The sequence below is a fragment of the Amphiura filiformis genome, chromosome 9, assembly GCF_039555335.1.
Source record: "Amphiura filiformis chromosome 9, Afil_fr2py, whole genome shotgun sequence".
Taxonomy (NCBI): Eukaryota; Metazoa; Echinodermata; class Ophiuroidea; order Amphilepidida; family Amphiuridae; genus Amphiura; species Amphiura filiformis.
This window is the reverse complement of record NC_092636.1, coordinates 16,038,684-16,064,730: the sequence shown is the minus strand read 5'-3', so window position 1 is coordinate 16,064,730 and position 26,047 is coordinate 16,038,684. Positions and strand designations below refer to the sequence as shown.

The 26,047-nt window shown below is 40.0% G+C and overlaps 2 protein-coding genes across 3 annotated transcripts in view; one reads left to right on the top strand and one right to left on the bottom strand.

Annotated features, from left to right (window-relative positions):
* Positions 1-26,047, bottom strand: part of LOC140160685 (ETS-related transcription factor Elf-1-like) — a 75,620-nt gene that overhangs the window by 20,277 nt on the left and 29,296 nt on the right. For both annotated transcript variants that reach the window (XM_072183970.1, XM_072183971.1), the window contains exons 2-3: positions 19,616-19,983; positions 11,569-11,731 (exon numbers count right to left, since the gene is read on the bottom strand). In XM_072183970.1, coding sequence (XP_072040071.1) covers positions 11,569-11,731; positions 19,616-19,672 — 220 coding nt within the window. In that variant the 5' untranslated portion in view covers positions 19,673-19,983. The remainder of the gene's footprint in view (positions 1-11,568; positions 11,732-19,615; positions 19,984-26,047) is intronic.
* LOC140160411 (very-long-chain (3R)-3-hydroxyacyl-CoA dehydratase-like) lies at positions 16,943-19,553 on the top strand. Its single transcript, XM_072183646.1, has 2 exons — positions 16,943-16,951; positions 18,830-19,553. The coding sequence occupies exons 1-2, from the start codon at positions 16,943-16,945 to the stop codon at positions 19,394-19,396; spliced, it is 576 nt and encodes a 191-aa protein (XP_072039747.1). The 3' UTR covers positions 19,397-19,553.

Here is a 26,047-nt window from a genome sequence, read left to right as displayed (position 1 = left end):
GTTAGACCATTTGGCGAATTTAATTTGTAATTTAAATTTACAAATTTAAATTTACAAATGGGAACATTTTTTTGAAATTTGTAATACTCAATGGTGTACAGCATGTGAACTTTAGACTAACCTGGAAGAGCTTTAATTACAGTAAAAGTTAAGTTTTTGTATAATAAAACCGGAGATCTCCGGGATCTCCGGTTTTATTCAGAGTTCACTGATCGAGTGGTGGCTAAACACATTGCGTGCATTAATGAATCATTCAATCAGTGACGTATAAACTGTGTGCATATCGCTATTAGTCTTACGTCTTGTTTGTTCATCCTAGCTGTGTGAAACTATGCCAATATTCATGATAATAAGATGATCGGCGAGCTAACACACACATTGTATAGACGCTGGAATGAAATAGCAATTTTCCTCGTTTTGCCTCACTTGTTTGGCTTAAAATTAAAAGTGGACAATGTGATCAGTGAAAACTAACATTTTAAAAATAGGAATTTATTCTTTATGCAAATCACACATTATGGCTTTAAAGGAACTGACCAAGATCCAAATTTCCAACCTTTACTTTTTTCCACACTTGCAAACTCAACAACATCTTTGACCAACTCATCATGCCCTCTATGGCGACTGCTGATATAATTGAAGACCGAATTAAAAAGACTAGTTTGCATCGGACGTCATGGTATTAGGCGCGACTTGATCGGTTGCTGATCTGCGCAGTACAGCATTTTGGTCCAGTTGAGAGGACGTCATATGAAAACTAGTCTTTTTTTTTTTTTTGGTCTTCAATAATAAAAACAAGCTGAAAACAAGGATGGGCTGCCAATCTGAAGAAGCTACCAGTACGGTAGTGAAATGGCACTAAAATTTGAGTAAATATCATCTTTTACTTCCTTGTCCTTAGAACTAGATACTAAGAAAACCAATTTACAGTCTTTATTAAATATTCCAAAGATCTGATGTTATTGATTCCCATGATCTGTGCCATGAAAACACAAGAAACTATTTGGGTTTAGTGAATCTCACCACCCCCATGCACACACACCCCACCCCCATACACAAAACAACTTAATTTTTGTTTTTTTGATAGAGTTCTGATGCTTAGTTTAGTCATATAAACAGAATGACCCCAAAATGATCATGCCATTTCTTGTCTTCGTTCAGTAATCATTCCCACCAAATTTCATGAACATACAACGATCTATGGCGATTTGACCTTGGATGGTCCCAAAATGACCTTCACATTTTTTGTCTCGCTTCAGTGATCGTTCCCACCAAATTTCATAAACCTGCGACAATCTATAGTGATTTGACCGCAGATGACCCTGAATGACCCACCACACCTTAACCCACCCCAAGCTACAGTATAACTGCTTTCCACCCTATTCCTTCACTACACCACCACCATCTTAGCATATAATTATCCACCCAATGGTCTAACCATAACTCGCCAATTGGCCTAACATAAACTCGCCCAATGGTCTAACAGTAACTCGCCCATTGGTCTAACAGTAACTCACCCATTGGTCTAACAGTAACTCGCCCAATGGTCTAACAGTAACTCGCCCAATGGTCTAACAGTAACTCGCCCAATGGTCTAACAGTACTAACAGTAACTCGCCCAATGGTCTAACAGTAACTCGCCCAATGGTCTAACAGTAACTCGCCCATAACTTACCGTCACTTAACTCGCCATTTATCCATCCCCCAGTCAAAGTACTGATATACTAATCAAAATGAAAATGAAACCACATAAAAACGAAAAAGTAGAGATAAAAAAATAAAGATAAAAAAAGATTAGTGGGTCAGGCCTACAAAATTAGAGTGAAAGTTGCCAATTACCACCTGCATGGGGTGGGGTGGGGGAAGCATCATTTGAATGCCTATGCAATACCGCTGAGATTTAGACTTTCTGAGGGCATCATGAACCAGATAAATTGCCAATTACCATTGGCGGCGCCACGGGAGGGGGGGGGCATGGGGGAATGCGCCCGTCCGAACTTTTTCCCCCCTGCTGCCCCAGTAAAAACCCAAAATTACGAAAAAAAATCCTTTAGCTGCAATTTTGCACAAAATTTGTTGATTTCCCCGAAATTCACTTTGCCCCCGAAAAAAATTCCTGGCACCGCCAGTGCCAATTACCACCGTCAGGCATCATGAGCAAGATAGGTTGCCAATTACCACCTGGGGGTCAGGCATCATGAGCCAGATAGGTTGCCAATTGCCACCTGGGAGTGGGGCATCATGAGCCAAATAGGTTGCCAATTACCACCTGGGGTTCATGCATGAGCTAGATAGGTTGTCAATTACCACCTGGGGGTCAGGCATCATGAGCCAGATATGTTGCCAATTGCCACCTGGAAGTGGGGCATCATGAGCCAAATAGGTTGCCAATTACCACCTGGGGGTCAGGTATCATGAGCCAGATATGTTACCATTTACCACCTGGGGTCAGGCATTATGAGCAAGATAGGTTGCCAACTACCACCTGGGGGTCAGGCATCATGAGCCAGATAGGTTGCCAACTACCACCTGGGGGTCAGGCATCATGAGCCAGATAGGTTGCCAATTACCACCTGGGGGTCAGGCATCATGAGCCAGATAGGTTGCCAATTGCCACCTGGGGTCAAGCATCATAAGCCAGATAGGTTGCCAATTACCACCTGGGGGTCAGGCATCATAAGCCAGATAGGTTGCCAATTGCCACCAGGGGTCAAGCATCATAAGCCAGATAGGTTGCCAATTGCCACCTGGGGGTCAGGCATCATAAGCCAGATAGGTTGCCAATTACCACCTGGGGGTCAGGCATCATGAGCAAGATAGGTTACCAACTACCACCTGGGGGTCAGGCATCATGAGCCAGATAGGTTGCCAATTGCCACCTGGGGTCAGGCATCATAAGCCAGATAGGTTGCCAATCACCCCCTGGGGGTCAGCCATCATGAGCAAGATAGGTTGCCAACTACCACCTGGGGGTCAGGCATCATGAGCCAGATAGGTTGCCAATTGCCACCTGGGGGTCAGGCATCATAAGCCAGATAGGTTGCCAATCACCCCTGGGGTCAGCCATCATGAGCAAGATAGGTTGCCAACTACCACCTGGGGGTCAGCCATCATGAGCCAGATAGGTTGTCAATTACAACCTGGGGGTCAGGCATCATGGGCCAGATAGGTTGCCCACTACCACCTGGGGGTCAGGCATCGTGAGCCAGATAGGTTGCCAACTACCACCTGGGGGTCAGGCATCATGAGCCAGATAGGTTGCCAATTGCCAACTTGGCTCAAGCATCATAAGCCAGATAGGTTGCCAATTGCCAGCTGGGGGTCAGGCATCATAAGCCAGATAGGTTGCCAATTACCACCTGGGGTCAGCCATCATGAGCCAGATAGGTTGCCAATTGCCACCTGGGGGTCAGGCATCATAAGCCAGATAGGTTGCCAATTACCCCCTGGGGGTCAGCCATCATGAGCAAGATAGGTTGCCAACTACCACCTGGGGGTCAGGCATCATGAGCCAGATAGGTTATCAATTACAACCTGGGGGTCAGGCATCATGAGCCAGATAGGTTGCCAATTACCACCTGGGGGTCAGGCATCATGAGCCATAGCCAGATAGGTTGCCAATTACCACCTGGGGTGGGATGTGAGGGCAAAGATCCACTGATTATATACCACTGAGAATTAGGCTTTTTTTTTAGGGGGGGCATTGTGATTCATTTCAGATAGGTTGCCTTGCAATTACCACCGGGGGTGTGAGCCAATCATGTGCCAGATACGATAGGTTGCCAATTTATATAAACACAGCCAAAATAAAAAGTCTCCATTAGTTCCATCCCCATTTAATCAGAGTCTGATGAGTTTATGGTAAAATAATTCATATAATAATTTTCTATATCATTTTCCATCGAAAGTTGATACCAAATTTGATATCAAAAGTTTAATCACTGTGAGGATAGGAACAGTTGTGTGGAAATTCGTGCAATTTTAAAAATGACATAGGGAATTGTATCACGTAGCGAAGCTAGCGTGAGTGCCAAGAATTATGCCCGGGGAATTACGTCGCCTGAATAGGCCGGCAGGTTAAAGGTTTACCCATGCATGTCAAAATGCAAATCAAATACCCGCTCTTTCAATTGTGCGCAGGCAAGTATACAATGATTCCTGTACGGGTTGCTTCAGGCCACATAATAAGCTGATACCATGCATTGACTTTTGCATGGTCAATTCGTAATTTGTCATTTTTAAAATTGCACAAATTTCCAAACAACGGCTCCTATGCTCACGATGATTAAACTTTTGATATCAAATTTGGTATCAACTTTCGAAGGAAAGTGCATAGAAAATTATTATATGAATTATTTTGCCATTAACTCATAAGACTCTGATTAAATGGGGATGGAACTAATGGAGACTTTTTATTTTGGCTGTGTTTACCTCCTGGCAGTGGCGTAGCATCATAGGGGCACATACATGCCCCCAATCGATTTGAAAATTTAAAAAAATCCCATAGGAAAATTGCCAAAAAATGGCTTATGCCCCCAATCAGATCCGGTACCCCCCCAATCATGGTTGGTGCTCCCCCATGTGATGACCCACGTTACACCACCGCCTCCTGGGGTGGGGCATCATGAGCAAGATAGGTTATTACTAGTGGGGGTAGGGCATCATGAGCCATATAGGTTGCCAATTACCACCTGGGGGTAGGGCATCATGAGCAAGATAGGTTGCTAATTACCACCTGGGGTGGGGTCATCATGAGCCACATAGGTTGCCAATTTATACCACCTGGGGTGGGGCATCATGAGCAAGATAGGTTGTCAATTACCACTTGGGGGTGGGGGGCAGCATGAGCAAGACAAGTTGCCAATTACTATACCTGGGGGTAGGGCATCATGAGCAAGATAGGTTGCCAATTACCACCTGGGGTGGGCCATCATGAGCAAGATAAGTTGCCAACTACCACCTGGGGTGGGGAGCATCATGAGCAAGTTAGGTTGCCAATTTCTATACCTGAGGGTAGGGCATCATGAGCCAGATAAATTGCCAATTACCACCTGGGGTGGGGGCATTATGAGCCAGATAGGTTGCCAATTACCACCTGGGGTGGGGGCATTATGAGCCAGAGAGGTTGCCAATTAATACCAGCTGGGTGGGGAGGGGCATTATGAGCAAGATAGGTTGCCAATTACCACCTGGGGGTAGGGCATCATGAGCAAGATAGGTTACCAATTAACACCTGGGGTGGGAGCATCATGTGCCAGATTGGTTACCAATTTATACCACCTGGGGTGGGGGCATCATGAGCAAGGTAGGTTGCCAATTACCACCTGGGGGTGGGGGGAGCACCATGGGCAAGACATGATGTCAATTACTATACCTGGGGTGGGGGCATCATGAGCCAAATAGGTTGCCAATTACCATATCTGGGGGTGGGGGCATCATGAGCCAGATAGGTTGCCAATTACCATCTGGGGTGGGGGCATCATGAGCCAGGTAGCTTGCAATTACCACCTGGGGTGGAGGCATCATGAGCCAGATAGGTTGCAATTACCACCTGGGGTGGGGGAATCATGAGCCAGATAGGTTGCCAATTACCACCTTGGGTGGGGGCATTATGAGCCAGATAGGTTGCCAATTAGGCCTACCATATCTGGGGGTGGGGGCATCATGAGCAAGATAGGTTACCAATTACCACCTGGGGGAGGGGAATTATGAGCCAGATAGGTTGTCAATTACCACATGGGTGGGGTGAGGGCATCATGAGCCAGATAGGTTGCTAAATACTACTTGGGGGTGGGGCATCATAAGCAAGATAGGTTGCCAGATAGGATGCCAATTAGGCCTACCTCCTAGGTGGGGTGGGGCATCATGAGCCACATAAGTTGACAATTACTATACCTAGGGGTGAGGGCATCATGAGCCAGGTTAAATCATCAAGTGAACTAAATATAAGCTCAATACAACAAAATAATGGTAGTAAAAACAACAATATCTATTAAATGAACATAAAACATAGCTAGCAGTAGAGCCCCAGTGTTTTTTCATTGTATTTCTTACTTTTTTCTCCTTCATTGGACACCACTCGGGGATTACAGAAGCTTGTGGCATTTTGAGATACGCCCATTTAAGACCAAAAGGTATACTCAGTAAATAAGTTAGTAAGCAAGTAACATACACTAATATAGGGTGTGCCTGCACGGCCCACCAAAAATAAGAGAATGTTGAAGGGGCATTTCATGATCCATAGCCTCCTCCACTACTTTTCTCCCAGGAAAAATATGATTTTTATACCATACCGCCGGACCGGAAAACTCTGGCTTACATAATATTTGTGTGCAAAATAATTCTTGATTCATTTGCTCAGCAAAAATATTGTCACATTCTGTATTATGCCGGGGGGGGGGAAGTGTCACTCCCATTGTGGCCTGTACACCATCCGCGATAATGAAAACGCGTAAAAGGGTAGTTTTTCGTGGTACGCACGATACGCTGCGTAACACGTTTAGGGTGTCAAAAACATAAAAAAAAAAAAAAAAGGGTAGCAAAATTGCAATTGCTAATATGCGGAAATGAAATTTAGGGTATGAAATTTGATGCAAGGAATAAAATCCCTGTTTAGGGTGTGAAAACACCTGTTTAGGGTATTGTTTTAGCCAAGGGTTAAATCCTTGTTTAGGGTGCTTTTCAAAAGTTGATTATAGCGGAAGGTGTACGGACCATAATGGGAGTGACCCCCCAGGTATTATGTTTTATTTTAAAAAGAACAAAATTACAGCAGAGTGGACTAATGCACCTATGGACTAATGTATATAGGCCTACATATTATAATCATGCATAGCTTGCTGAAATTGAAACTGAAACTAAAATATTTGGAAACTATTTTTTGTGGACATGTCTACTAGGACAAACATACAATAAAGAGACAATATTAGAATTACACTCTTAAGTTTAAGTCAGCCTTACTCAAAACCAACTTTTGAAAGATTGTCCTCACATTGCTTTATCAGTTTACTTCATGTAAGAAATAAAGGGTGATGCAGAATCCAGGGGTGAGAGGCCTTGACAAGAAAAGAGGAAAATCACTCAAAAAGTTGAAAACAGTGTAAAATCAGGGTAAAACACCAAATATGTGCTGAAAATGAAAGAAAACACATAAATTTTGCCAATAAAAAAAGCTGAAATCAGCTTTAAAGCTGAACTCCCACACCCCTAACTTAAGAATCGTTTACATACAAAATGTGTCTGAGGCAGCAAAAATGCAAATAGAGGGCATACAAGATGCAGCGGAACTTGAAAACATTTTTACTGCAGAGAACACATTGATTATAGGATAATGCTACACCTTTAATACTTCTATTCTATTACCACAAAATAGTGCAATTTAAAGAAAAAATATCACTTTTTTCACAAAGATTTTAGTTCTTTACTTCAAAGTGAGTCGCGTACGTATAAGTGACAGCACGTATCGCAGATATATTGCATGCATTACCAAGCGGAATGCTATGTGTAGAATGTGTTACCGCACTTGACCCATTATTGAATTCTCGCTATTACGCAATAAAGGCGCCATAAGCGGTTTATGATGTAATCGTGATGTATCATGGGAAAAGGTCGACATCAAGTCCGCATAATACGAATATTACCATGCTATTACATAGGAACATGTGACAATATTTTTTTAGTTTGTCAAAATAAAGGTGTTACACGCGAATCGATACTCAATAATACTTAATAATGTGATTTGAAATGTGCACAATTAATTTTTTCTCTATCGATTTGTGTGTAATACCGTTATATTGACAAACTAAAAATATTGTCACGTGTTCCTATGTAATAGCATGGTAATATTCAGATTATGCCGGACTTGATGTCGACCTTTCCCATGATACATCACGATTTTCCCATGATACATCACGATTACATCGCAAACCGCTGGCGGCGCCCTTATTGCGAATAGCGAGAATTAAAGCACTCCCATGTGATGTGTTTTAACAAATCATGTCCACGATTTTGAATAATGGGTCATGAGGGAAATAAAAATAATAATATCAAACTGTACTTTTCAAATGACATGATTATAAGGCCAAAACAATTGTTTGCTTGCCCTCCATCGACAGACCCCAAATTTGCCAAAATCGGGGCTGGCCCTTTAAAAAATGTTTTTATAGATTTTAGATAAATTTTAATGGTTTTTTATTACTTCTCTGTGTGCAAAATTCATTTCAAAGCTAAATTTGGCCAACAACATTTATGTTAAGAAGAAAATCATTACTGTAAACTCATAAAACATTTCTGTCCATTCCTGCACATATTTCCAATAAACTTTGCGTCTTATGCCTGTAAGTCATTAGTCACCCTAATTAAATCATGCACATTGACGGTCTGATCGAAGTATTGATTTATCTTTCCACATGAGCAATGCTCATTGCCTAAGCCTATTGTGTCATTTTAAAAAGCAGACCTACCGACCCACCCCAAAAATCCCACTGGAGGGCAAGCAAACATTTTTTTTGGCTTTTAAGAAAGACACATCAAATGTCACAATAACTATATCTAATAATCAAAAAAACTTTAAAACTCTAAAAACTAAGTGTGCACAGGTGTATCAAAAAGGTGTAAAATGGAATTGATAAAATTCAAAACTCAAAAAATCAAGGCACTGCATGTAACAGAGGACCACATACAATGCAATTTACCCATCACACAAAACAAAAACTTACCAGAAATTGATAACACTGTTTGATCACAAATGACCAAAGTTGGCTTATGCGTTGTGTCTCCTGTATGTGCGCGACACACAAATAGCAAGTATCTGTCTTCGCATGTGAATAGCTATTGACCCTGTCAACATGTACATGTACAATGACTGCACCCAGAAAACTTTCTAAATTCAATTTTAATGGTGCGAAACCTTGAACTTGGTGGGCTACATTGTGTATGCTTGTTTGAGCATGATGTTATGTGGGCAACTTCCAGGGATAGGAAAAAGGTGAGAAATGTTTATGGGAGTTATATGGTAGACCACTTAGTTTGATGCTGATATCTTTATAAATTGCAAGTATAATTGGGGGGGGGGGGGGGGGGGGCTTGGACTTGTTATATGCCTCTACTAGCTTTCAGTCACTGGGGATGTGTTGAATGCATGGATGGCATAGCTGGTATGAATTGTTAATCAAATAGGGAATGCAAAGCAGTCTACAGCATGCTTATATAGGCTTTTTAGCCTGGCTTGAGCATTTTGTTTGAGCCTGGTCCCATCAGGACCCAAGCGTGTCTCCATACGGAGCGACCGTTTAAACAAACAAACAAACTACTAGCTTATACCATATGCACTGCAAACAAATTTCATGACTAAAATTGTTCAAATATTAGTAAAATAACAGAAGAGAACTCCCTAAAATGAAACACTGATAAACGGATGCTCAATATTGCTAATGTACTCTGTTAAATCAGTTGGGATGAAAGTCATAGGAGGTGTCTGTCACTTGATATATGCACTAGTCAGACTATGCCCCTTGTTGCACCACAGTCTGCTCTCTCTTCTATACATGCTCTTTTGTCTCTCGTCCTCTACATCTCCTTTGTTTCTCCCTCTCTGCCCCCACCTCTCTCTCTCTCTCTGCATCATTTGGGCGACCAAAATGTACCAGTTACAAGTCTACTCCAGAAGTTAATCATTTTTTTAAATCAATTATGCTTCACAGATAATATTTTCCAGTTTCACCACATAACATACAATTTCTTATTTACTTTGAGAAAATTTCGATAAAATATCTCAATTTTGTTAATATTTTCCACACCCCCAATTTTGCTTCCATAGAGTAATATTGGTAAGACCAGTGAGTCAACAAGTTTGCAAGTGATATCAATTGGTAAATGAAGTCTGATTGACTTGGTCAATAAATGCAAACATAGCATGCCTTGCCTGGCTGACTTAGTTGTTAATACTTTCCATTATAATTAAAAACTACCCTGAGATAATTACAATCATCACATACAATTAGGTTCTCATTACCATAGTGGAATCATAGTTTTCTTCTGATCTTCCCATGAGAAAATACTACAATTTTGTTTTGCTTGGGTTAACAGCAAGATTCCATGTTTGACAATACTGTACAGAGAATTGAGAGCATTTTGAAGATCTTGTTCATTATCAGATAAAAAATATGTGTCATCAGGATATAATAAGACATATATTTTAAGCCATATTTCAACGCCATTGTCGCTTTAATTATTGATTATCATTTTGTTACAGTCATTTGATCGTTGAACTCCATCTTTTCTGATAACGGTTTCTAAGTCATTGAGAAAAATAGAAAATAAAGTGATAAATGAAGGTTGCTGCTCAAATTTTTTGTAAAAAATAAGGGCCTTCGAGTGACAGATCGATATAAGGGGTCTTTGGGTGAAAAAATGTGTAAAAATGAGGAAGGGGAAATGTACATGGAGCATTGTTAAGCAGTGGCGGTGCCACAAGGGTGGGGAAAAAAAGAACTCTTGCCCCCCCCCCTTGCCCCCAAGGAAAAAGCCAAAATTCTGAAATTTCCACTTTATGCGGTAATTTTATGCATAATTTGTTTATTTTTCCCCTGAAATTCACTTTTCTCCCTAATGCCCCGTAAAAAATTCCTGGTGCCGCTACTGTTGTTAAGGTCTTGTCTTCCATACAGGATGTATGGATTCAATCTGCAAATAGCCCAAATTGTTGTGCACAATGAGAAAGCAGCGACACATTTTACTTTCAGATATTTCCCCAAAATGTTAATCCTGCCTGAATCTGAGAATTGAAATGATTGATTTGTCTGCTTTGCTTTATGACTTCTAAAAAAACATAAACAGTTTTGTTCACACCATGGATGCTGTGTGCTAGATCTGCTATTATACTTGGCAAAATTTAACAATGGCTTTAAACTTTGGCGAAGTGAACACCTTATTCTGTGTCTGGCGTAACTGCACAAATAAAAGGGCTTATTCGTAACTGGAGTTTAAGTCTAAATGGTAACATAAGCTTGAACACAATCTTTGCACACATCACAGCCAGTGGCAGGGATACATAATGGCGCCCCTCCCCAATTCTTGAAACAAATGTGCATGGAGCGCACAAAAATTCGCACAAATAGGGCCTACCACTAATTAATTTTGGTTATAATGAAGTTGAATATCGATCTTATGATCTTTGAAATGAATTTTTGCTGAAATGTGTGTGAAGCGAGCAAAAATTTTGACTTTCACCATTTGGAGGGGGTGCAGAATCTATGCTGAATTGGCCAATTCGGTGCCCCAAGGGGGGTAAACAGGGCATGTGCCCCCTAAACTCCCAAACAATGACTCTGGCATAAATGAAAGGTCACAAAAGTTCTTATGTACAAAAAGACTGTACATGTGAACCGACTATTTATGTAAGCAGATCTTTTCATTATATGGTTTTTGTCCCATTGACTTTTGACATATTCAGCAGACCATATCCACTAAATAACTCTGGTGACTTTCCATGCATTCATTGTGATAAACAGCACTCAAATGTAGACTACCATTGATTGTATTCAAATGCTGTTCTATTGTATTACATACCTCTAAAATGAAATATGGCCTTTTCACCCAAGTCTTCTATTGCTGATATTTCCACTTCTTCCCCCAGATATGATAAGGCTGTAGGAGTTAACAAGGCACCCGGAGTAAGAGGCATTCCATAAGCAGTCTGCACTATCACTGCAGGACCATGATCATCAAATGCCTGAAAGAAACAACATTGAAGCCATAATAGAACAGTTAATATGGAGGGCATAGTTGTGAGGTAAAAGGCAGACAATTTAAGGGGTCGTGCAATAATTATGTGCTGCCCTACCCCCAGGGTGGTGAATGAGTTTGGCATTTTAATGGAAAAAAGTTTATAGCGAAGGCTGATGTACACATTTTTTGAGATAGTTGTGCTCTGTGAATGTTTTGCTCACTATCTAAACATAAAAAGATACTACATTTTTGGAATTTTAGGAATGTTTTGGAGTTCACCAAATGACATCACAACATACTGAACATAGATGCCCTGTGTTGTAGAGATTGGTATGGTGTAGGGCTCTCAACTAACGGGTAATTATGTACTCGGGTACCCGATTGAATTTTCGGGTGGGAATCCGGGTACCAAAATACGGAAAAAAAAACAAAAAAAAAAAAAATTTAAATTATTTTTTATTATTTTTTCAAAGTTTTCGGCGATTTGAGAACCACTGGACCTATTCTGAAATGCTAAGATCATTAGGATCATTCACAGTTAATTTGAAAAAAATTGAAAAAATTACGAAAAAATTACAGTTTGTTATTCTTAATATGTAAACCACAAACTTATGTTTACCTCTTCATCTATCACATATTATAAATGCATTGGTTTTCCATGCATTTATAATATGTAATATATGAAGAGGTAAATATTAGTTTGTGGTTTGCATAGCAAGGTTAACAAACTGTAATTTTTTCGTAATTTTTTTTTTTCAAATTACCTGTAAGTGATCCTAGCACTTCAGAATAGGTCCAGTGGTTCTCTAAAGTCGCCGAAAACTTTGAAAAAAAAAAAAAAAAAAAAAAAATTTTCGGGTACTTTGACCCGTGAATTCAGACCGGGTAGGCCTAGACTGGCCCCAGTCTCGGTTCGGTTCCATCTCTGGATAATGTAACAATAAATAATTACGTAATGCCTTATGAAAAAAATGCCAACTCCCCCCTTATTTTCTTCAATGCCAAAACCCATTCCTCTTCATCCACAAATCGACGCCACTAATTACACCCACCACAGTCAACCATGCAGCAATATAGAAATATACTCAGTATTATAAGTGAACGCGAAAGTCCATTGAGCGCTGATTCCAGACTGGTCCAATCTGTTAGAGATCTCACTTCCAAATATTCGCTCAACGAAGCACGGTGATTCCGATGTCAATTACGAAAGCCCGCCCCAGTTTCAATTCAAATATGGTAGCACAAAGCTATGCCGCGGATGTGACGAAGATCGGATGGGACACTTGTCAACAACTGAGAGGTATTGAGCTCAAGTGACACGCGCCTGATAGACCCATGGTACAGCGCAATAATAAAAGGCAACCACTCGACTCGGACTTAGGCCTATTGTCCATATTGCGTATATTATCGCGTGCGGTTTGCAAATGTTTGCACATTATTTAGCTAGGAAGCCTTTTCAAATATCCCCGCTGCCAAGCTGCGTTGATTGGTCGGATACAATATCGTTGTTTAGTCGCTTACACAAACGTTAATGTAGTGAAAACATGGACGTGGTATATAGAAAGATTGCGTGACTCCAAATCCGTAAAAGTGAACTTCCAGCAGTTTGTGGGAGCTGGAAGTCAAATTGCCTACAGACTGGGAGGGTCCGTGTATTGGGTTGATTTTTAATGCTATGTAATCTACATTACCAGTCGTTCTCCACGGACCCGAGGGAGGGTCTAGGGTAGGCCAAGAACGGGCGGGAACTCGGGTACCCGGGAATTGGTGAGAGCCTTAGTATGGTGTACATCATGTTGAAAGCACCACAGGGGAAATTGAGCCCCTCAAACACCAAAAACTTGCAGGTTCTTGAGTAGAATATATCATAAACCCCCGGCATAAACCTTTAGCAAAATGGTGTTTTGAATGCACAATAACATTTTAACCATGAGAAAATGACAAATTCTTCTGTGCATTTTAAAGGCCCTTTCAGTGATCCCAGCAAAAGTGCAAAAAAATTAAAATTGTTTATAAATTGCCTAAAAGTTAAGGATAAGTCATTAAAACTGTCATTATGTATTTTTGTCATTTAAAAATTGGCAAAAAAAGTTGAAGCCCATTAAAATACATTTAGTGTGGTGTGATACCTAAAACTGGAAACGTATCACTCCTGCCATCCCAATTATCTTAAAGACTCGAATAGCAACGTTTGTACAGTACTTTTTGTGGGGCCTGAGAGCACATCGGACATATCGAATTGCATTCTGAAAACAAGGAATGTCCTTCTGATTTCTGATATCAAATAATTTTATTTTTTGAAATTCGCGATATAATATTTAATGGCAAATTATCAAAGTTGATATTTTTAAATATTTTAGATATTTAACACTCCTCAAAGTAAACTTTATAAATCTAATGATATGTACTTTTAAGTAAAAAAGTGTATGTAACTGAGATGAAAAGCTGACCATCAATTGAAAGTTTGACTTTTCATACTGAAGATATACATTTTTTCCCAAAAAGTCCTAATTTTGTAGTGTTTTTGGAAAAAAATACATATCCTCAATACGAAAGGTCAACATTTTCATATGATGGCCGGCTTTTCATCACAGCTACATACACTTTAAGCACATATCATTAGATTTATACAATTTACTTTGAGGACTGCTAAATTTCAAAAATATCCATTTTTAATCATTTGCCATTTGATATCAGAAGGACATTCCTCATATTCAGAATGCAATAGAGGTTATCTGTGTTCTATATATAAGTTGCATATCCTATCAGCGACTGCTATACCTTGTTTTGGACTTTCAAAAGAAGTACCTGCAGTCCTGCATGTGCAACCATAACCATTTCAAAATAGCCCGCCAAAGTCATGCAGGTAACTCCGAGGTCATGCATTGAATTGGTTTGAATGAGGAATACTACGGGAACCAGCGCCTTTTGTTAGAAATCACACACGAGTGAAGTGGATAACCTCTATTTAGTGTGTCTGATGTGCTCTCATCAGGTCCCACAAAATATATGTGAAAACGTCGCTATCCGAGCCCTTAACCCTAACAGGACGGTATACTACAAAATACTACTTGATATATGCGCTGTTCAGTGCATGCATCCCACGTGGTGTGATGACGCAATCGCCTAAGTGATATATAGGCACGGTTTCGCTGGCCAGCGAAGCTTCCAAGACCCGTGGCAAAGTGTCGCCGACCCAGTGCCTGGCATGCGAGGGGTCTCGGGTTCGAATCCCACCCAGAGCAAACAACTTCTTTCCTTCTATTCTCTCTTCTTCCTTCTTTCCGTCGCCAAAAGCCCTTAGGCGGTTAGGGTTAGGTTACCACTATCAAAACTCAATATAGGCTTCCTTAACCCTAACAGGACGGTATACTACAAAATACTACTTGATATATGCGCGGTTCGTGCATGCATCCCACATGGTGTGATGACGCAATCGCCCTAAGTGATATATAGGCATGGTTTCGCTGGCCAGCGAAGCCCAAGACCCGTGGCAAAGTGTCGCCGACCCAGTGCCTGGCATGCGAGGGGTCTCGGGTTCGAATCCCACCCAGAGCAAACAACTTCTTTCCTTCTATTCTCTCTTCTTCCTTCTTTCCCGTCGCCAAAAAGCCCTTAGGCGGTTAGGGTTAGGTTACCACTATCAAAACTCAATATAGGCTTCCTTAACCCTAACAGGACGGTATACTACAAAATACTACTTGATATATGCGCTGTTCGTGCATGCATCCCACATGGTGTGATGACGCAATCGCCCTAAGTGATATATAGGCACGGTTTCGCTGGCCAGCGGCCCAAGACCCGTGGCAAAGTGTCGCCGACCCAGTGCCTGGCATGCAGTGCCTGCCACCCAGAGCAAACAACTTCTTTCCTTCTTTTCTCTCTTTATTCCTTCCTTCTTTCCCTTCCCGTTGCCAAAAAGCCCTTAGGCGGTTAGGGTTAGGGAACATTATTTCTTACAATCTCAGGTACCATTTGTATACCACTCGCCTGTGATTTTTGGCAACACTGCATGCAAAGGGTGGTTTCGGGTGATAAGGAAAGCTTATAATTAGTTGGGTTTTTAGCTGCGGAAGCAGCTCTATTATACTTGCAGTTCCATGCATTATGCACTATGTGCGGGAGAGCCTCGAACTGGCAGCATACATGAATGGGAATTGAACTAGTCATAACGCTTCTGTGTAAGGTTACATAATTCTTCCTTTCATGTATGCTGCCAGTTCGAGGCTCTCCCGCACATAGTGCATAATGGCGGAACCGCAAGTAGCGAATAAGTCACCATGTCTCTCCGTTAGTCCGTTAGTCTGTTAGTCCGTTAGTCTGTTAGTCCGTTAGTAACAAACGCTAAAAGATGCTGTTACGTCAACATCGTTTGTCGCATGGCTATGGTACTTGGTGAGGGGGAGGGTCTATACCGCCCCATACTGGAAAAAGAGTTTCATCCCAAATATGCTAATTAGGTCATTAAAGGGGCATTACACGATTTTCAACAATTTCTAAAAAATGCTGTTACGTCAACATCGCTTGTCGCATGGCTATGGTACTTGGTGAGGGGAAGGCAGGTACCGCCCCATACTGGATAAGAGTTTCAGTCCCGAAATATGCTAATTAGGTCATTAAAGGGGTATTACACGATTTTCTAAATTTCTAAAAAATGCTGTTACGTCAACATCGTTTGTCGCATGGCTATGGTACTTGGTGAGCACCTAGGTTTCATTATCATTGAGGTATAGGACTTTTTATTTTTTCGGAGGAGAGCAGGTAGGGCAACTACTTGATTATATTTCTACATGTTCATACTACATACTCTGAAAATTTTAGAAAATTTGCACGAGTCCATTTTTTAAAAATCACATTTTTGTTCCTAAAATGGGGATTATAGCGCCCTCAACGGGCACTCTCTCCATAGGGCTACATGTAAAGACCAGTTATAGAAAAATGGCCCTAAAATAAAACGGACTCGTGCGAATTTCCTCAAATTTTGCATATGATGTAGATTTAACATCTGGAATGTAATGCAAGTGATGTCGTTGCTGCTCTTCTAAATTCATTTTTAAAATGTCCGCCCCAGACCAAGGTGTGAGAGGGAAGGCAGGTACCGGCCCCATACTGGATAAGAGTTTCGTCCCGAAATATGCTAATTAGGTCATTAAAGGGGTATTACACGATTTTCTAAATTTCTAAAAAATGCTGTTACGTCAACATCGTTTGTCGCATGGCTATGGTACTTGGTGAGAGGGAAGGCAGGTACCGCCCCATACTGGAAAAGAGTTTCATTCCCGAAATATGCTAATTAGGTCATTAAAGGGGCATTACACGATTTTCAACATTTTCTAAAAAATGCTGTTACGTCAACATCGTTTGTCGCATGGCTATGGTACATGTACTACTTGGTGAGGGAGAGGGGCTATAGGGCAAGTAAGGGAAAAGTGGGGAACATGAGGGAAATTGGGGGGAATGGGGGAAATTAAGGGCAATTTTGGGGAATTAAGGGAAATTGAGGGAAATTCAGGTGAATTAATTGATTTTGTGGGCAATTAAGGGAAATTGAGGGGAATTGGGGGAAATTGAGGGGAATTAAGGGAAATTTGGGGAAATTGAGGAGAATTAAGGGAAATTCAGGTGAATTAGGGGAAATTGAGGAGAATTAAGGGAAATTCAGGGAAATTCAGGTGAATTAAGGGAAATTTGGGAAAATAGAGGGCATTTAAGGAAATTTGGGAAAATGAGGGAAATTGAAGGAGAATTGGGAACATTGAGGGAAGTTAAGGAAATTGAAGAGAATTAAGGAAATTCAGGAAATTCAGGTGAATTAAGGAAATTGACAAGAATTATGGAAAATTTGGGAAAATAGAGGGCAGTTAAGGGAAATTTGGGAAAATGAGGGGAAATTGGGAACATTGAGGGAAGTTAAGGGAAATTGAAGAGAATTAAGGGAAATACTGGTGAATTAAGGGAAATTGACAAGAATTAAGGAAATTAGGGGATTTAACACTTGATGTCAAGGCGCTTTTTCCTGAAAATCGTGTGGACATCAAAAGTGTCCAAAATCGGTTTCCGAACACTTTCGATGTCAAGACGCTTTTTTCCGAAAAGCGCTTGGACATCAAAAGTGTCCGAAATCGGATACCGAACACTTTTGATGTCAAGACGCTTTTTCCCGAAAATCGTTTGGACATCAAAAGTGTCCGAAATTGGTTTCGAACACTTTTGATGTCAAGACGCTTTTTCCCGAAAATCGTTTGGACATCAAAAGTGTCCGAAATCGGTTTCGAACACTTTTGATGTCAAGACGCTTTTTCCCGAAAATCGTTTGGACATCAAAAGTGTCCGAAATCGGTTTCAACACTTTAGATGTCAAGACGCTTTTTCCCCGAAAATCGTTTGGACATCAAAAGTGTCCGAAATCGGTTTCCGAACACTTTCGATGTCAAGACGCTTTCTTTCCGAAAATCGTTTGGACATCAAACGTGTCCGAAATCGGTTTCCGAACACTTTCGATGTCAAGACGCTTTTTCCCGAAAATCGTTTGGACATCAAAAGTGTCCGAAATCGGTTTCGAACACTTTTGATGTCAAGACGCTTTTTCCCGAAAATCGTTTGGACATCAAAAGTGTCCGAAATCGGTTTCGAACACTTTTGATGTCAAGACGCTTTTTCCGAAAATCGTTTGGACATCAAAAGTGTCCGAAATTGGTTTCCGAACACTTTTTATGTCAAGATGCTTTTTCCCCGAAAATCGTTTGGACATCAAAAGTGTCCGAAATCGGTTTCCGAACACTTTCGATGTCAAGACGCTTTTTCCGAAAATCGTTTGGACATCAAAAGTGTCCGAAATCGGTTTCGAACACTTTTGATGTCAGGACGCTTTTTTCCCGAAAATCGTTTGGACATCAAAAGTGTCCAAAATTGGTTTCCGAACACAATTTTTATAATTTTGATTTTTTTTTTGGTGTGGATGGAAATACCCTTTCTGGCATTATTTTAAGATGAGCGCCCTCAAAGGTTAAGCTCACAGAGGGGTTACAAGTTAAAATAGGGGTCAAACTTGAACCTGCTTCAAAGACACCAACACTGCAAAATTGAATTCCTTCTCCCGCAGCGACCGCTACGGATCCGACGGTACTTGTTTCCACTAGGCATCTGTCAGATGTTTGCATTTCTAGAAATTCTGCACCCTTTAATTGGACTGGTCAAGACGGGAATCATGGCACCTTTAATGCAGGTTTTTGGTCGTAATGTACTGTTATTCTTGGTGATTCTTCCCAATCCTGAGGTGCAATCAGATCCTATGGTATGCTATTTATTCCTAGTATGGAGTTCAGTGGAAGTATTCAGGTATCCATTTTATATGGCTGGTGTGATAGATTATTCTAGTGAAGTTCTCACATGGTTGCGATACACAGTATGGATTCCACTTTATCCACTGGGATTCTTTTCAGAAGCTATTGTAATCTTCCTATCCATTCCATTTTACGACGATACTGGGAAGTTCAGCTTGTCATTGCCTAACCAATACAACATATCCTTCTACTTCCTGTATTGGTTATACGCTCATATAGCTATAATTGTGTGTTTAGCACCATCACTAATCTCTCACATGTGGAGACAGCGCCAGAGAAGATTCAGGCCTAAAAAACCACGCACGTTTCACGTCAAGCTTAACTAAAGATTCCACGTCAAGTAATAAGTTTCTTACACACAACGGTCAATGATAGAATGAAGATAATAGGCTGACTGTATTTTGCCTGTGACATCGCCGAGGGGATGAATAGGCAGTGGGCCAGTGGCCTCCTCATGATAAAAACCAAAGTAATCCTTGCCATAAATTGTAAAAGGTATAAAATAGTCATAAAAAATAAAAAAAACAACAAAAAAACAAACTCACCTGTGATAGAAATGGATCCTTGGAAGAGATATTCAGGACCAATGATGACCTGTCCATGGTCTTTAAGGCCAGACTGACACCGCAAACCTTTATACAAGGCACACAACACTATAATATCAAAATGAAATCCCCAAAATGATGAGATATCAAAACATGCATGCAAATAAATTCCAAGATGAGATGATATGTTTTGGTTGCACGATTGGAATAATATAAATCTGGGATGGAATTCCGGAAGGAGTTCTCTCTATCATTGGAATATAATGAATACTGTTTGTACTGTAGAGTGGAAGACTGTGATCACATGGAGTTGTTCATTTCTTGGTTCTGGTTTTATTCTTTGGCTTGGAATGTAATTCTCCTGGAACCTGTATAGATAATAAAAAAAAAGTTTGTTAATACATTTCATGCTGATGTAAATAGCAAATTAAGAGAACAGAGTATAACTAAGTGAAAGTATAAAAGTTTGACTCCCAAACATTTTATTTTGCAAAATACATTGTATCTATGTGCTATGTATTGCTTTTGTTTTGTGTTTGGAAAATAAGCTATGCGAAATGCAGGATTTTAAAATGTTTTTTTGTGTGTGTCTGATAACTAACTGACCCAGGTTGACTTTTGCAAACTTATCTGTGCATGTTTGAGATAAAAACATTGTTTTACAAAACTTCATGTGACCTGACTTCACTGATCTTGTCATAAATAAATATATCATAATGGTAGCAACATTATTTTATGTACTTGTTTACTGTAGTTCAATTCCTAAAAAATTAAAATACACACAAAAAACACCACCAAAATTTAAAATGCAACTACTACTACAGTAGTGCTACCTATGTTGATGACATGCACTGTTGCTTTTTATCAGGACAGAGTGCACATTTTTCATAACTTAGTCAATATTTATTAATATCAGGATTATTTTTTTCACAGAAGAGTAGCCAAGCAAAACCACTTAACAATACAAACACCAATCAAGGTCAATAAGTTTTTAAAGTGCCCAAAGACAAACCAGTCAAGTAACCTACCTGCTGCCCTCTGTTGTTAAACACTAGCCAAGTTCAGTGACATCATCATCAGATGACACTGAGCCATACAACACTTCTGCTTCACATACTGCCATATATCAAAAGGCTGCCTTATGTGATTTTTATTATCATTGTTGTATTTCATATTGTTATTTTATATTTCAGCATGCTTATTTCGTTTATGAATGAACATGAGATTGTAATATTGTGATAATAACTCAAAACTATTGCATGAAGTTAATTTTACAGTGTATATCTCATGACAAAGATGATAATAAATAATTTTTTTTTAAATCACACAAGGCAGCCTTTTGAGATATGACAGTATGTGATGCAGACAACGACTGGTGTTTTTAAATCCAATCATACTGGTTGCCAAGTTAATGTCAACCCTTTGCAGCTACAATTCTTCGAATTTCTTTGTAACTTGTCATGACTATGTCAAAATTTGCAGCGTAAATGAACGCAACAGCGGAAATAGATAATCAAAATTATGTAGGTATTTATTATAATAATTTGTATGAACGCAACTTCTACCCTGCAGATGTACATTTCACCTCCCTCATGGATTGGGGGACACTCCCACTTTGGAGGTGACCATATGTAGGGCTGTTACTAGACCCCATTTTCAGCATTGCTGTCACCCAAAGACCACATTTTTTTAACACATGCTGTCACTCATGTCATGATGCAATCAGCCTTTAAGTCATATAACCACAGAATTGCTGGCTGTGCCAGCGAAACCCCTGTGGCTACGGGTCAATGATCATCTGCTTTGCATGCAAGGGGTCCGAGGTTCGAATCTCACGGGTGTACCAAGTGACTTCTTTGTCCATCTTCTCTCCTTTTTGTTTCTTCTTTCCCTTCCGATAGCAAAAAACCATGGGTTCCGTTAGGGTTAAAGGTTTGCAAATTGGGAACCTAAAAATTTGACTTGATTTTTGGCAGGATGAGAGGGGGACAAGCAATTCTTGGCAGGCTGAGGGGGAGTGGCAAGCAATTTTTGGCACTGTAAAAATAATTACACAGCCCTTAGTCTCAGAGCTATTTGAACAAACAATACTAGCTAACTATGCATGTTAAGCATGTGCGATAACTCGACATTGAGGTACAGCCCGGGGGGGTACTTAAAACAAATGACCATATGGGTATACTGCCCCGCAAATCCTTTTTTGGATTTCGCAGCTCTGAAAGACCCCTAAATTTGGCCAAAACAGAGCTCCAAAAAGACCCTTGATTTTGATCATATTTCCGCCCTAAAAGACCTATAAATTGCTCATTCCTCACATTTTTTGGGTATTTTCCAGGCGATATCAACTAAAAAGCTAAGAAAAAAAGACCCTTGATTATGACTGTTTGCAGCTCCAAAAGACCTCCTTTTACTGCTACACTGTCAGCCCCAAAAGACTCACTAACTCAAAATTGGGGGGGGGGCATTTCCCCCAAACAACCTTTATGAAAGATACAGCATGAATATTGGAAAAAAAAACACAAGAACTCTCAAATAGTTGAGCAATGCTCACACAAAAATCACTGCCACTCTGACATACCATGAGGAATTTCCATACAGGACATGTTCCTTTAAGGGATGAGTCTATAGGAATAACGACCAAACAAAGAAATTCTTGTTTAAGCCGTAATATTGTAGTCTTTCAACCCTTTCACAACTTCAGCTGTGTAACTTACAAAAATTCCCGCTAAAAAGTGGTTCTTTTAATTTTAGAAAATACATTAATAATCGCATTGGACTTTTCGTACTGATCGTACTATAAGTGACCACCAGCCTATAATGTTCTAATCACACTATAGACTGGGATTACATGTGACGTCATTGCCAGGCAATTGGTCTCTATTGTTCCTTGTCCGGAATATGCCCACGCAGTCAGGGACCGTGCTTTTAAAACTCCCGCCAGATCACAATAAGGCCATTGAACTGCGTAGTAGCCATACGTACTCATTGAAGTATAACGGTAGCACGTTCCCTTACCGACTCATTATTAATGTGTGGAAAGGGGTCAGGGACGGCTTTCTGATCATTCTAATCCTTTCTTTTGAGGTCAACAGATAAAAGAAAGGCCTTGAACACAGGTGCCGAGTTGTAGATAATATTTAATCATCAAAGCTGATGGCATAAGAAATTTCGAGGAGGCAGCGCTTATTATTTCTTGTAAACACAATCTAATGTGGTACTCACTACATGTAGAAGGCAGGCGGGTCTGCAAATTAGTGCATGAAGCTAGTAAAGATATAGCTTTATGTTCAGTTTACTCAATTAAAATACTATGGCTGGATATCAAAAAAAATCATGAGGCATTAAGTATTAATTTTATATTATTATGACAAAATCCTGTCCCTTCTCAATTGAATAGGCTCCGAGATTAGACTTTCCTTTCCAAAAATAAATTATATGGCCTAGAGGACATGATATAGGCCTAATCTAAACCCATATTCGGTATCCAGAAACCTTCACAGTCTGAGCGGCGCTTGCACTCGCATCGCATTAAACTAGACAAAGTTCGCTAAACTGAGGCCTGCTTCAATTGCCAACCTTTATCGAGGGGCGAGTTTGAGGTTTCATAGTCATCTATTACCTATACCATTTTTTTCTCTTTTTTTTCAGTGATGTCAACGCTTTGTTAACATCTGTTTCGCTCTCGCATCTATCGCGGTGTCTTTAAGCGCGTGCGTATGTACACCAGCGCCATCGAACTCCAGCGAGTGATGCTGCGCCTAATAAAATTGTTTCATCTCTTTCCCGCCATGAGTGTCGCAAAATACATCATCTCCCGGGGAGTACAGAGTTATGTTCATTGCATTCTGAAAACGGACATTTCGGCTGGTGCCTTCATCACAAAAAGGAATCCCCGATCATCACGATAATGGCGCGCGATCACGAACACCCGGCAAGCGGCAGAGCGTTTCAACCAATGACAAGTCTTGATTGTGTCCGCTTGTCTGCAATGCGCGCGTCATACGCCGCTCATTGCAACCGGCATGGTAGTATGAGCTAGTATGAAACCAGCACAGAGGAGTAAGATATCTTACTCCTCTGTTGAACCCAGCTTTATACTGACGTGACCCCGGATGTGACGTCACTGTCACATCAGGGTGAAATGTAGTCTCGGTACCAGCCGGTTTGTGCTCCTCCGTCACCGTTAGTGACGGAGGAGCACAAACCGCTGGTACCAAGACTAAATGAAATGGTATTGAACAACGCAAACCAGCCAAATTTGTCATAAGTTTGAATAGCCATTAGAACAACCGTGAATATAGTGTCAGAAAGTCTTACACATCTTAGTATAACCTTGTCGTTTAGTGTGATACTGAATGCAGCGCCATATTTGGAATATATTCAGTACACGGTGTGGGCAAATAGTTGCTCAAATGTAGGCTAAGTAGGCCTAAATCATGAAAATCGCTTAATCGGAATAATACTAACCAGTAACGGACACTGAGACAGACACTACGCTTGAAGTTTGAGGTAAGTAAAGCTTTTCCTTGTTATAAAAAACAAGGAAAAGGCAGTCATTTTTATCACAACGCGATATTTAAAAAAAGTACATTTTGAGAGGGCCTACGCTGGTTCTTTTGATTCTAGTGTAAAATCTGTTCATCACATGTAGTCCGATTTGGTATCTATGGTCTCATCAAAGTCTTGAGAACTCTTTTTGATGTTATCTTGGTTAACAAAAACGATACTGTTAAAAATAGCGGTATTTATGCAAGCGACGTATCTATTGTGTAAAATGCATTGAAAATTGTCGGCTAAAGAGGGCATAAATTAAAATCGCCAAGAGTAATAGCAACAATAACTATCTACATTCCAAGCGGAAACGCTTTTCAAAAACATACCACCTTTTTCGGCAATCGCTGAAACCGAAATATGAAATTCCAGGCCATCTGTAAAAAGTGCGTGAGCAGAAATGACCATGAACTTGGGTCACCGAAACAAGTGTTTATATTGGTGTCAGGCCTATCATAGTGATACAACAATTAGCCCCCAATAATGGCTTTCATTTAAACCGTTATTTGTTAAACTGCGATTTTTACTTTTTGAGAAATCAATGAATGTATCAAAAAACTTTTCGAAAGTCGATTTAAAATGGCATAACCCGTTAAAAACATGTACATTGTGCCTGGTGAAATGTTGCTTTTTGGAGTTTTGATAAAGTGCAAAAATTAGTAAATACATTTTAACATGTAACCAGATAATTTATCTTCTATTACGTCTTTAGAAGATGATAATTTGCCAAAGTCAATCTTCTAATATTACTGGTACTTTCAATTCTGAGAAGTATAAATTTTACACTTATGGGGAGTTACAAAAGTTGAAGGCGATTTTGATTTAACTTTAAATGCTTTGCACGCTTTGATGTGTAGGCCTACTATGTGTTTTAACCCAATTACACGTGTAACCTAAGGCCAAAAAAAAAGATTGTTTGCTTGTCCTCTACAAATTTTTCAGAATTGGGTCCGTCGGTCTGGATTAAAAAAAAAATTTTTTTTAAAGGTCATAGCCAAAACATGACTATACATTTAATTAGCTTAATAAATAGCCCAAGTAGTTGTGAATTGGGATAATTCTCTACTGTATACCACGTCATTCATGTTTTTAAAAGTTTAGAAATGTGTAGAAACTGTAAAAAAAACTTGTCAGGATGTCAAAAATGTTGAAAGAAAAAAAACTTTTCTGGAATTTCCAAAATTAGAGTCGGTTCGCTATTCATTTGTACAGCAAAACAATAAAAAACAATTTTTTTTCCAGATTTTCCAAATTAGGATCAGTCGGTGGAGGACAAGCAAACAATCTTTTTTTTTGCCTTAGCCTATACCTTTTCATTTTATGTCATTGCGTATGTTGAGTTTTCACCAAAATTTCACCAAAATCTGACAAATCTGAAAAAAATCTGTGAAGATATTTTTGCAAACATACCGGTATTTTCTAAATATTTTCATCCAAAAGGCTGATTTTACATGATTTTAGCAAAACAATAAAATAAAATCTCCAAAAAAGCAAATTCTGTGTTGCTTGGGCCCGCAGAACAAGGTTTTTTGTTGCCTTACAGAAGGAAAATAACTTTGTAATGAATAATTGATGTTTGGGCCACCCTGTTACATGAAACCTGTACAACCCTGTAAACTTCCTTCCTATTGCTTGTAATAAAGACAGTAAAAACAATGCAAAGCAAACCATTAGGTCTAACATGATTGTTTGAAACAAGGCCACACTTCAAAGGTCTTTTAGGCCTAGCCCTATTATGCCAGTCATACACTGTAATTCAGAGCTGACAACTGCTCAGATATGTTGTTCCAAATCGTCCCGGTGATAGGTAATATTTTACCCTGACTAAAACAATGGTTAATTGTTAATTGTGGACCCCAATTTTCTTCGCCAGGTGGCTCA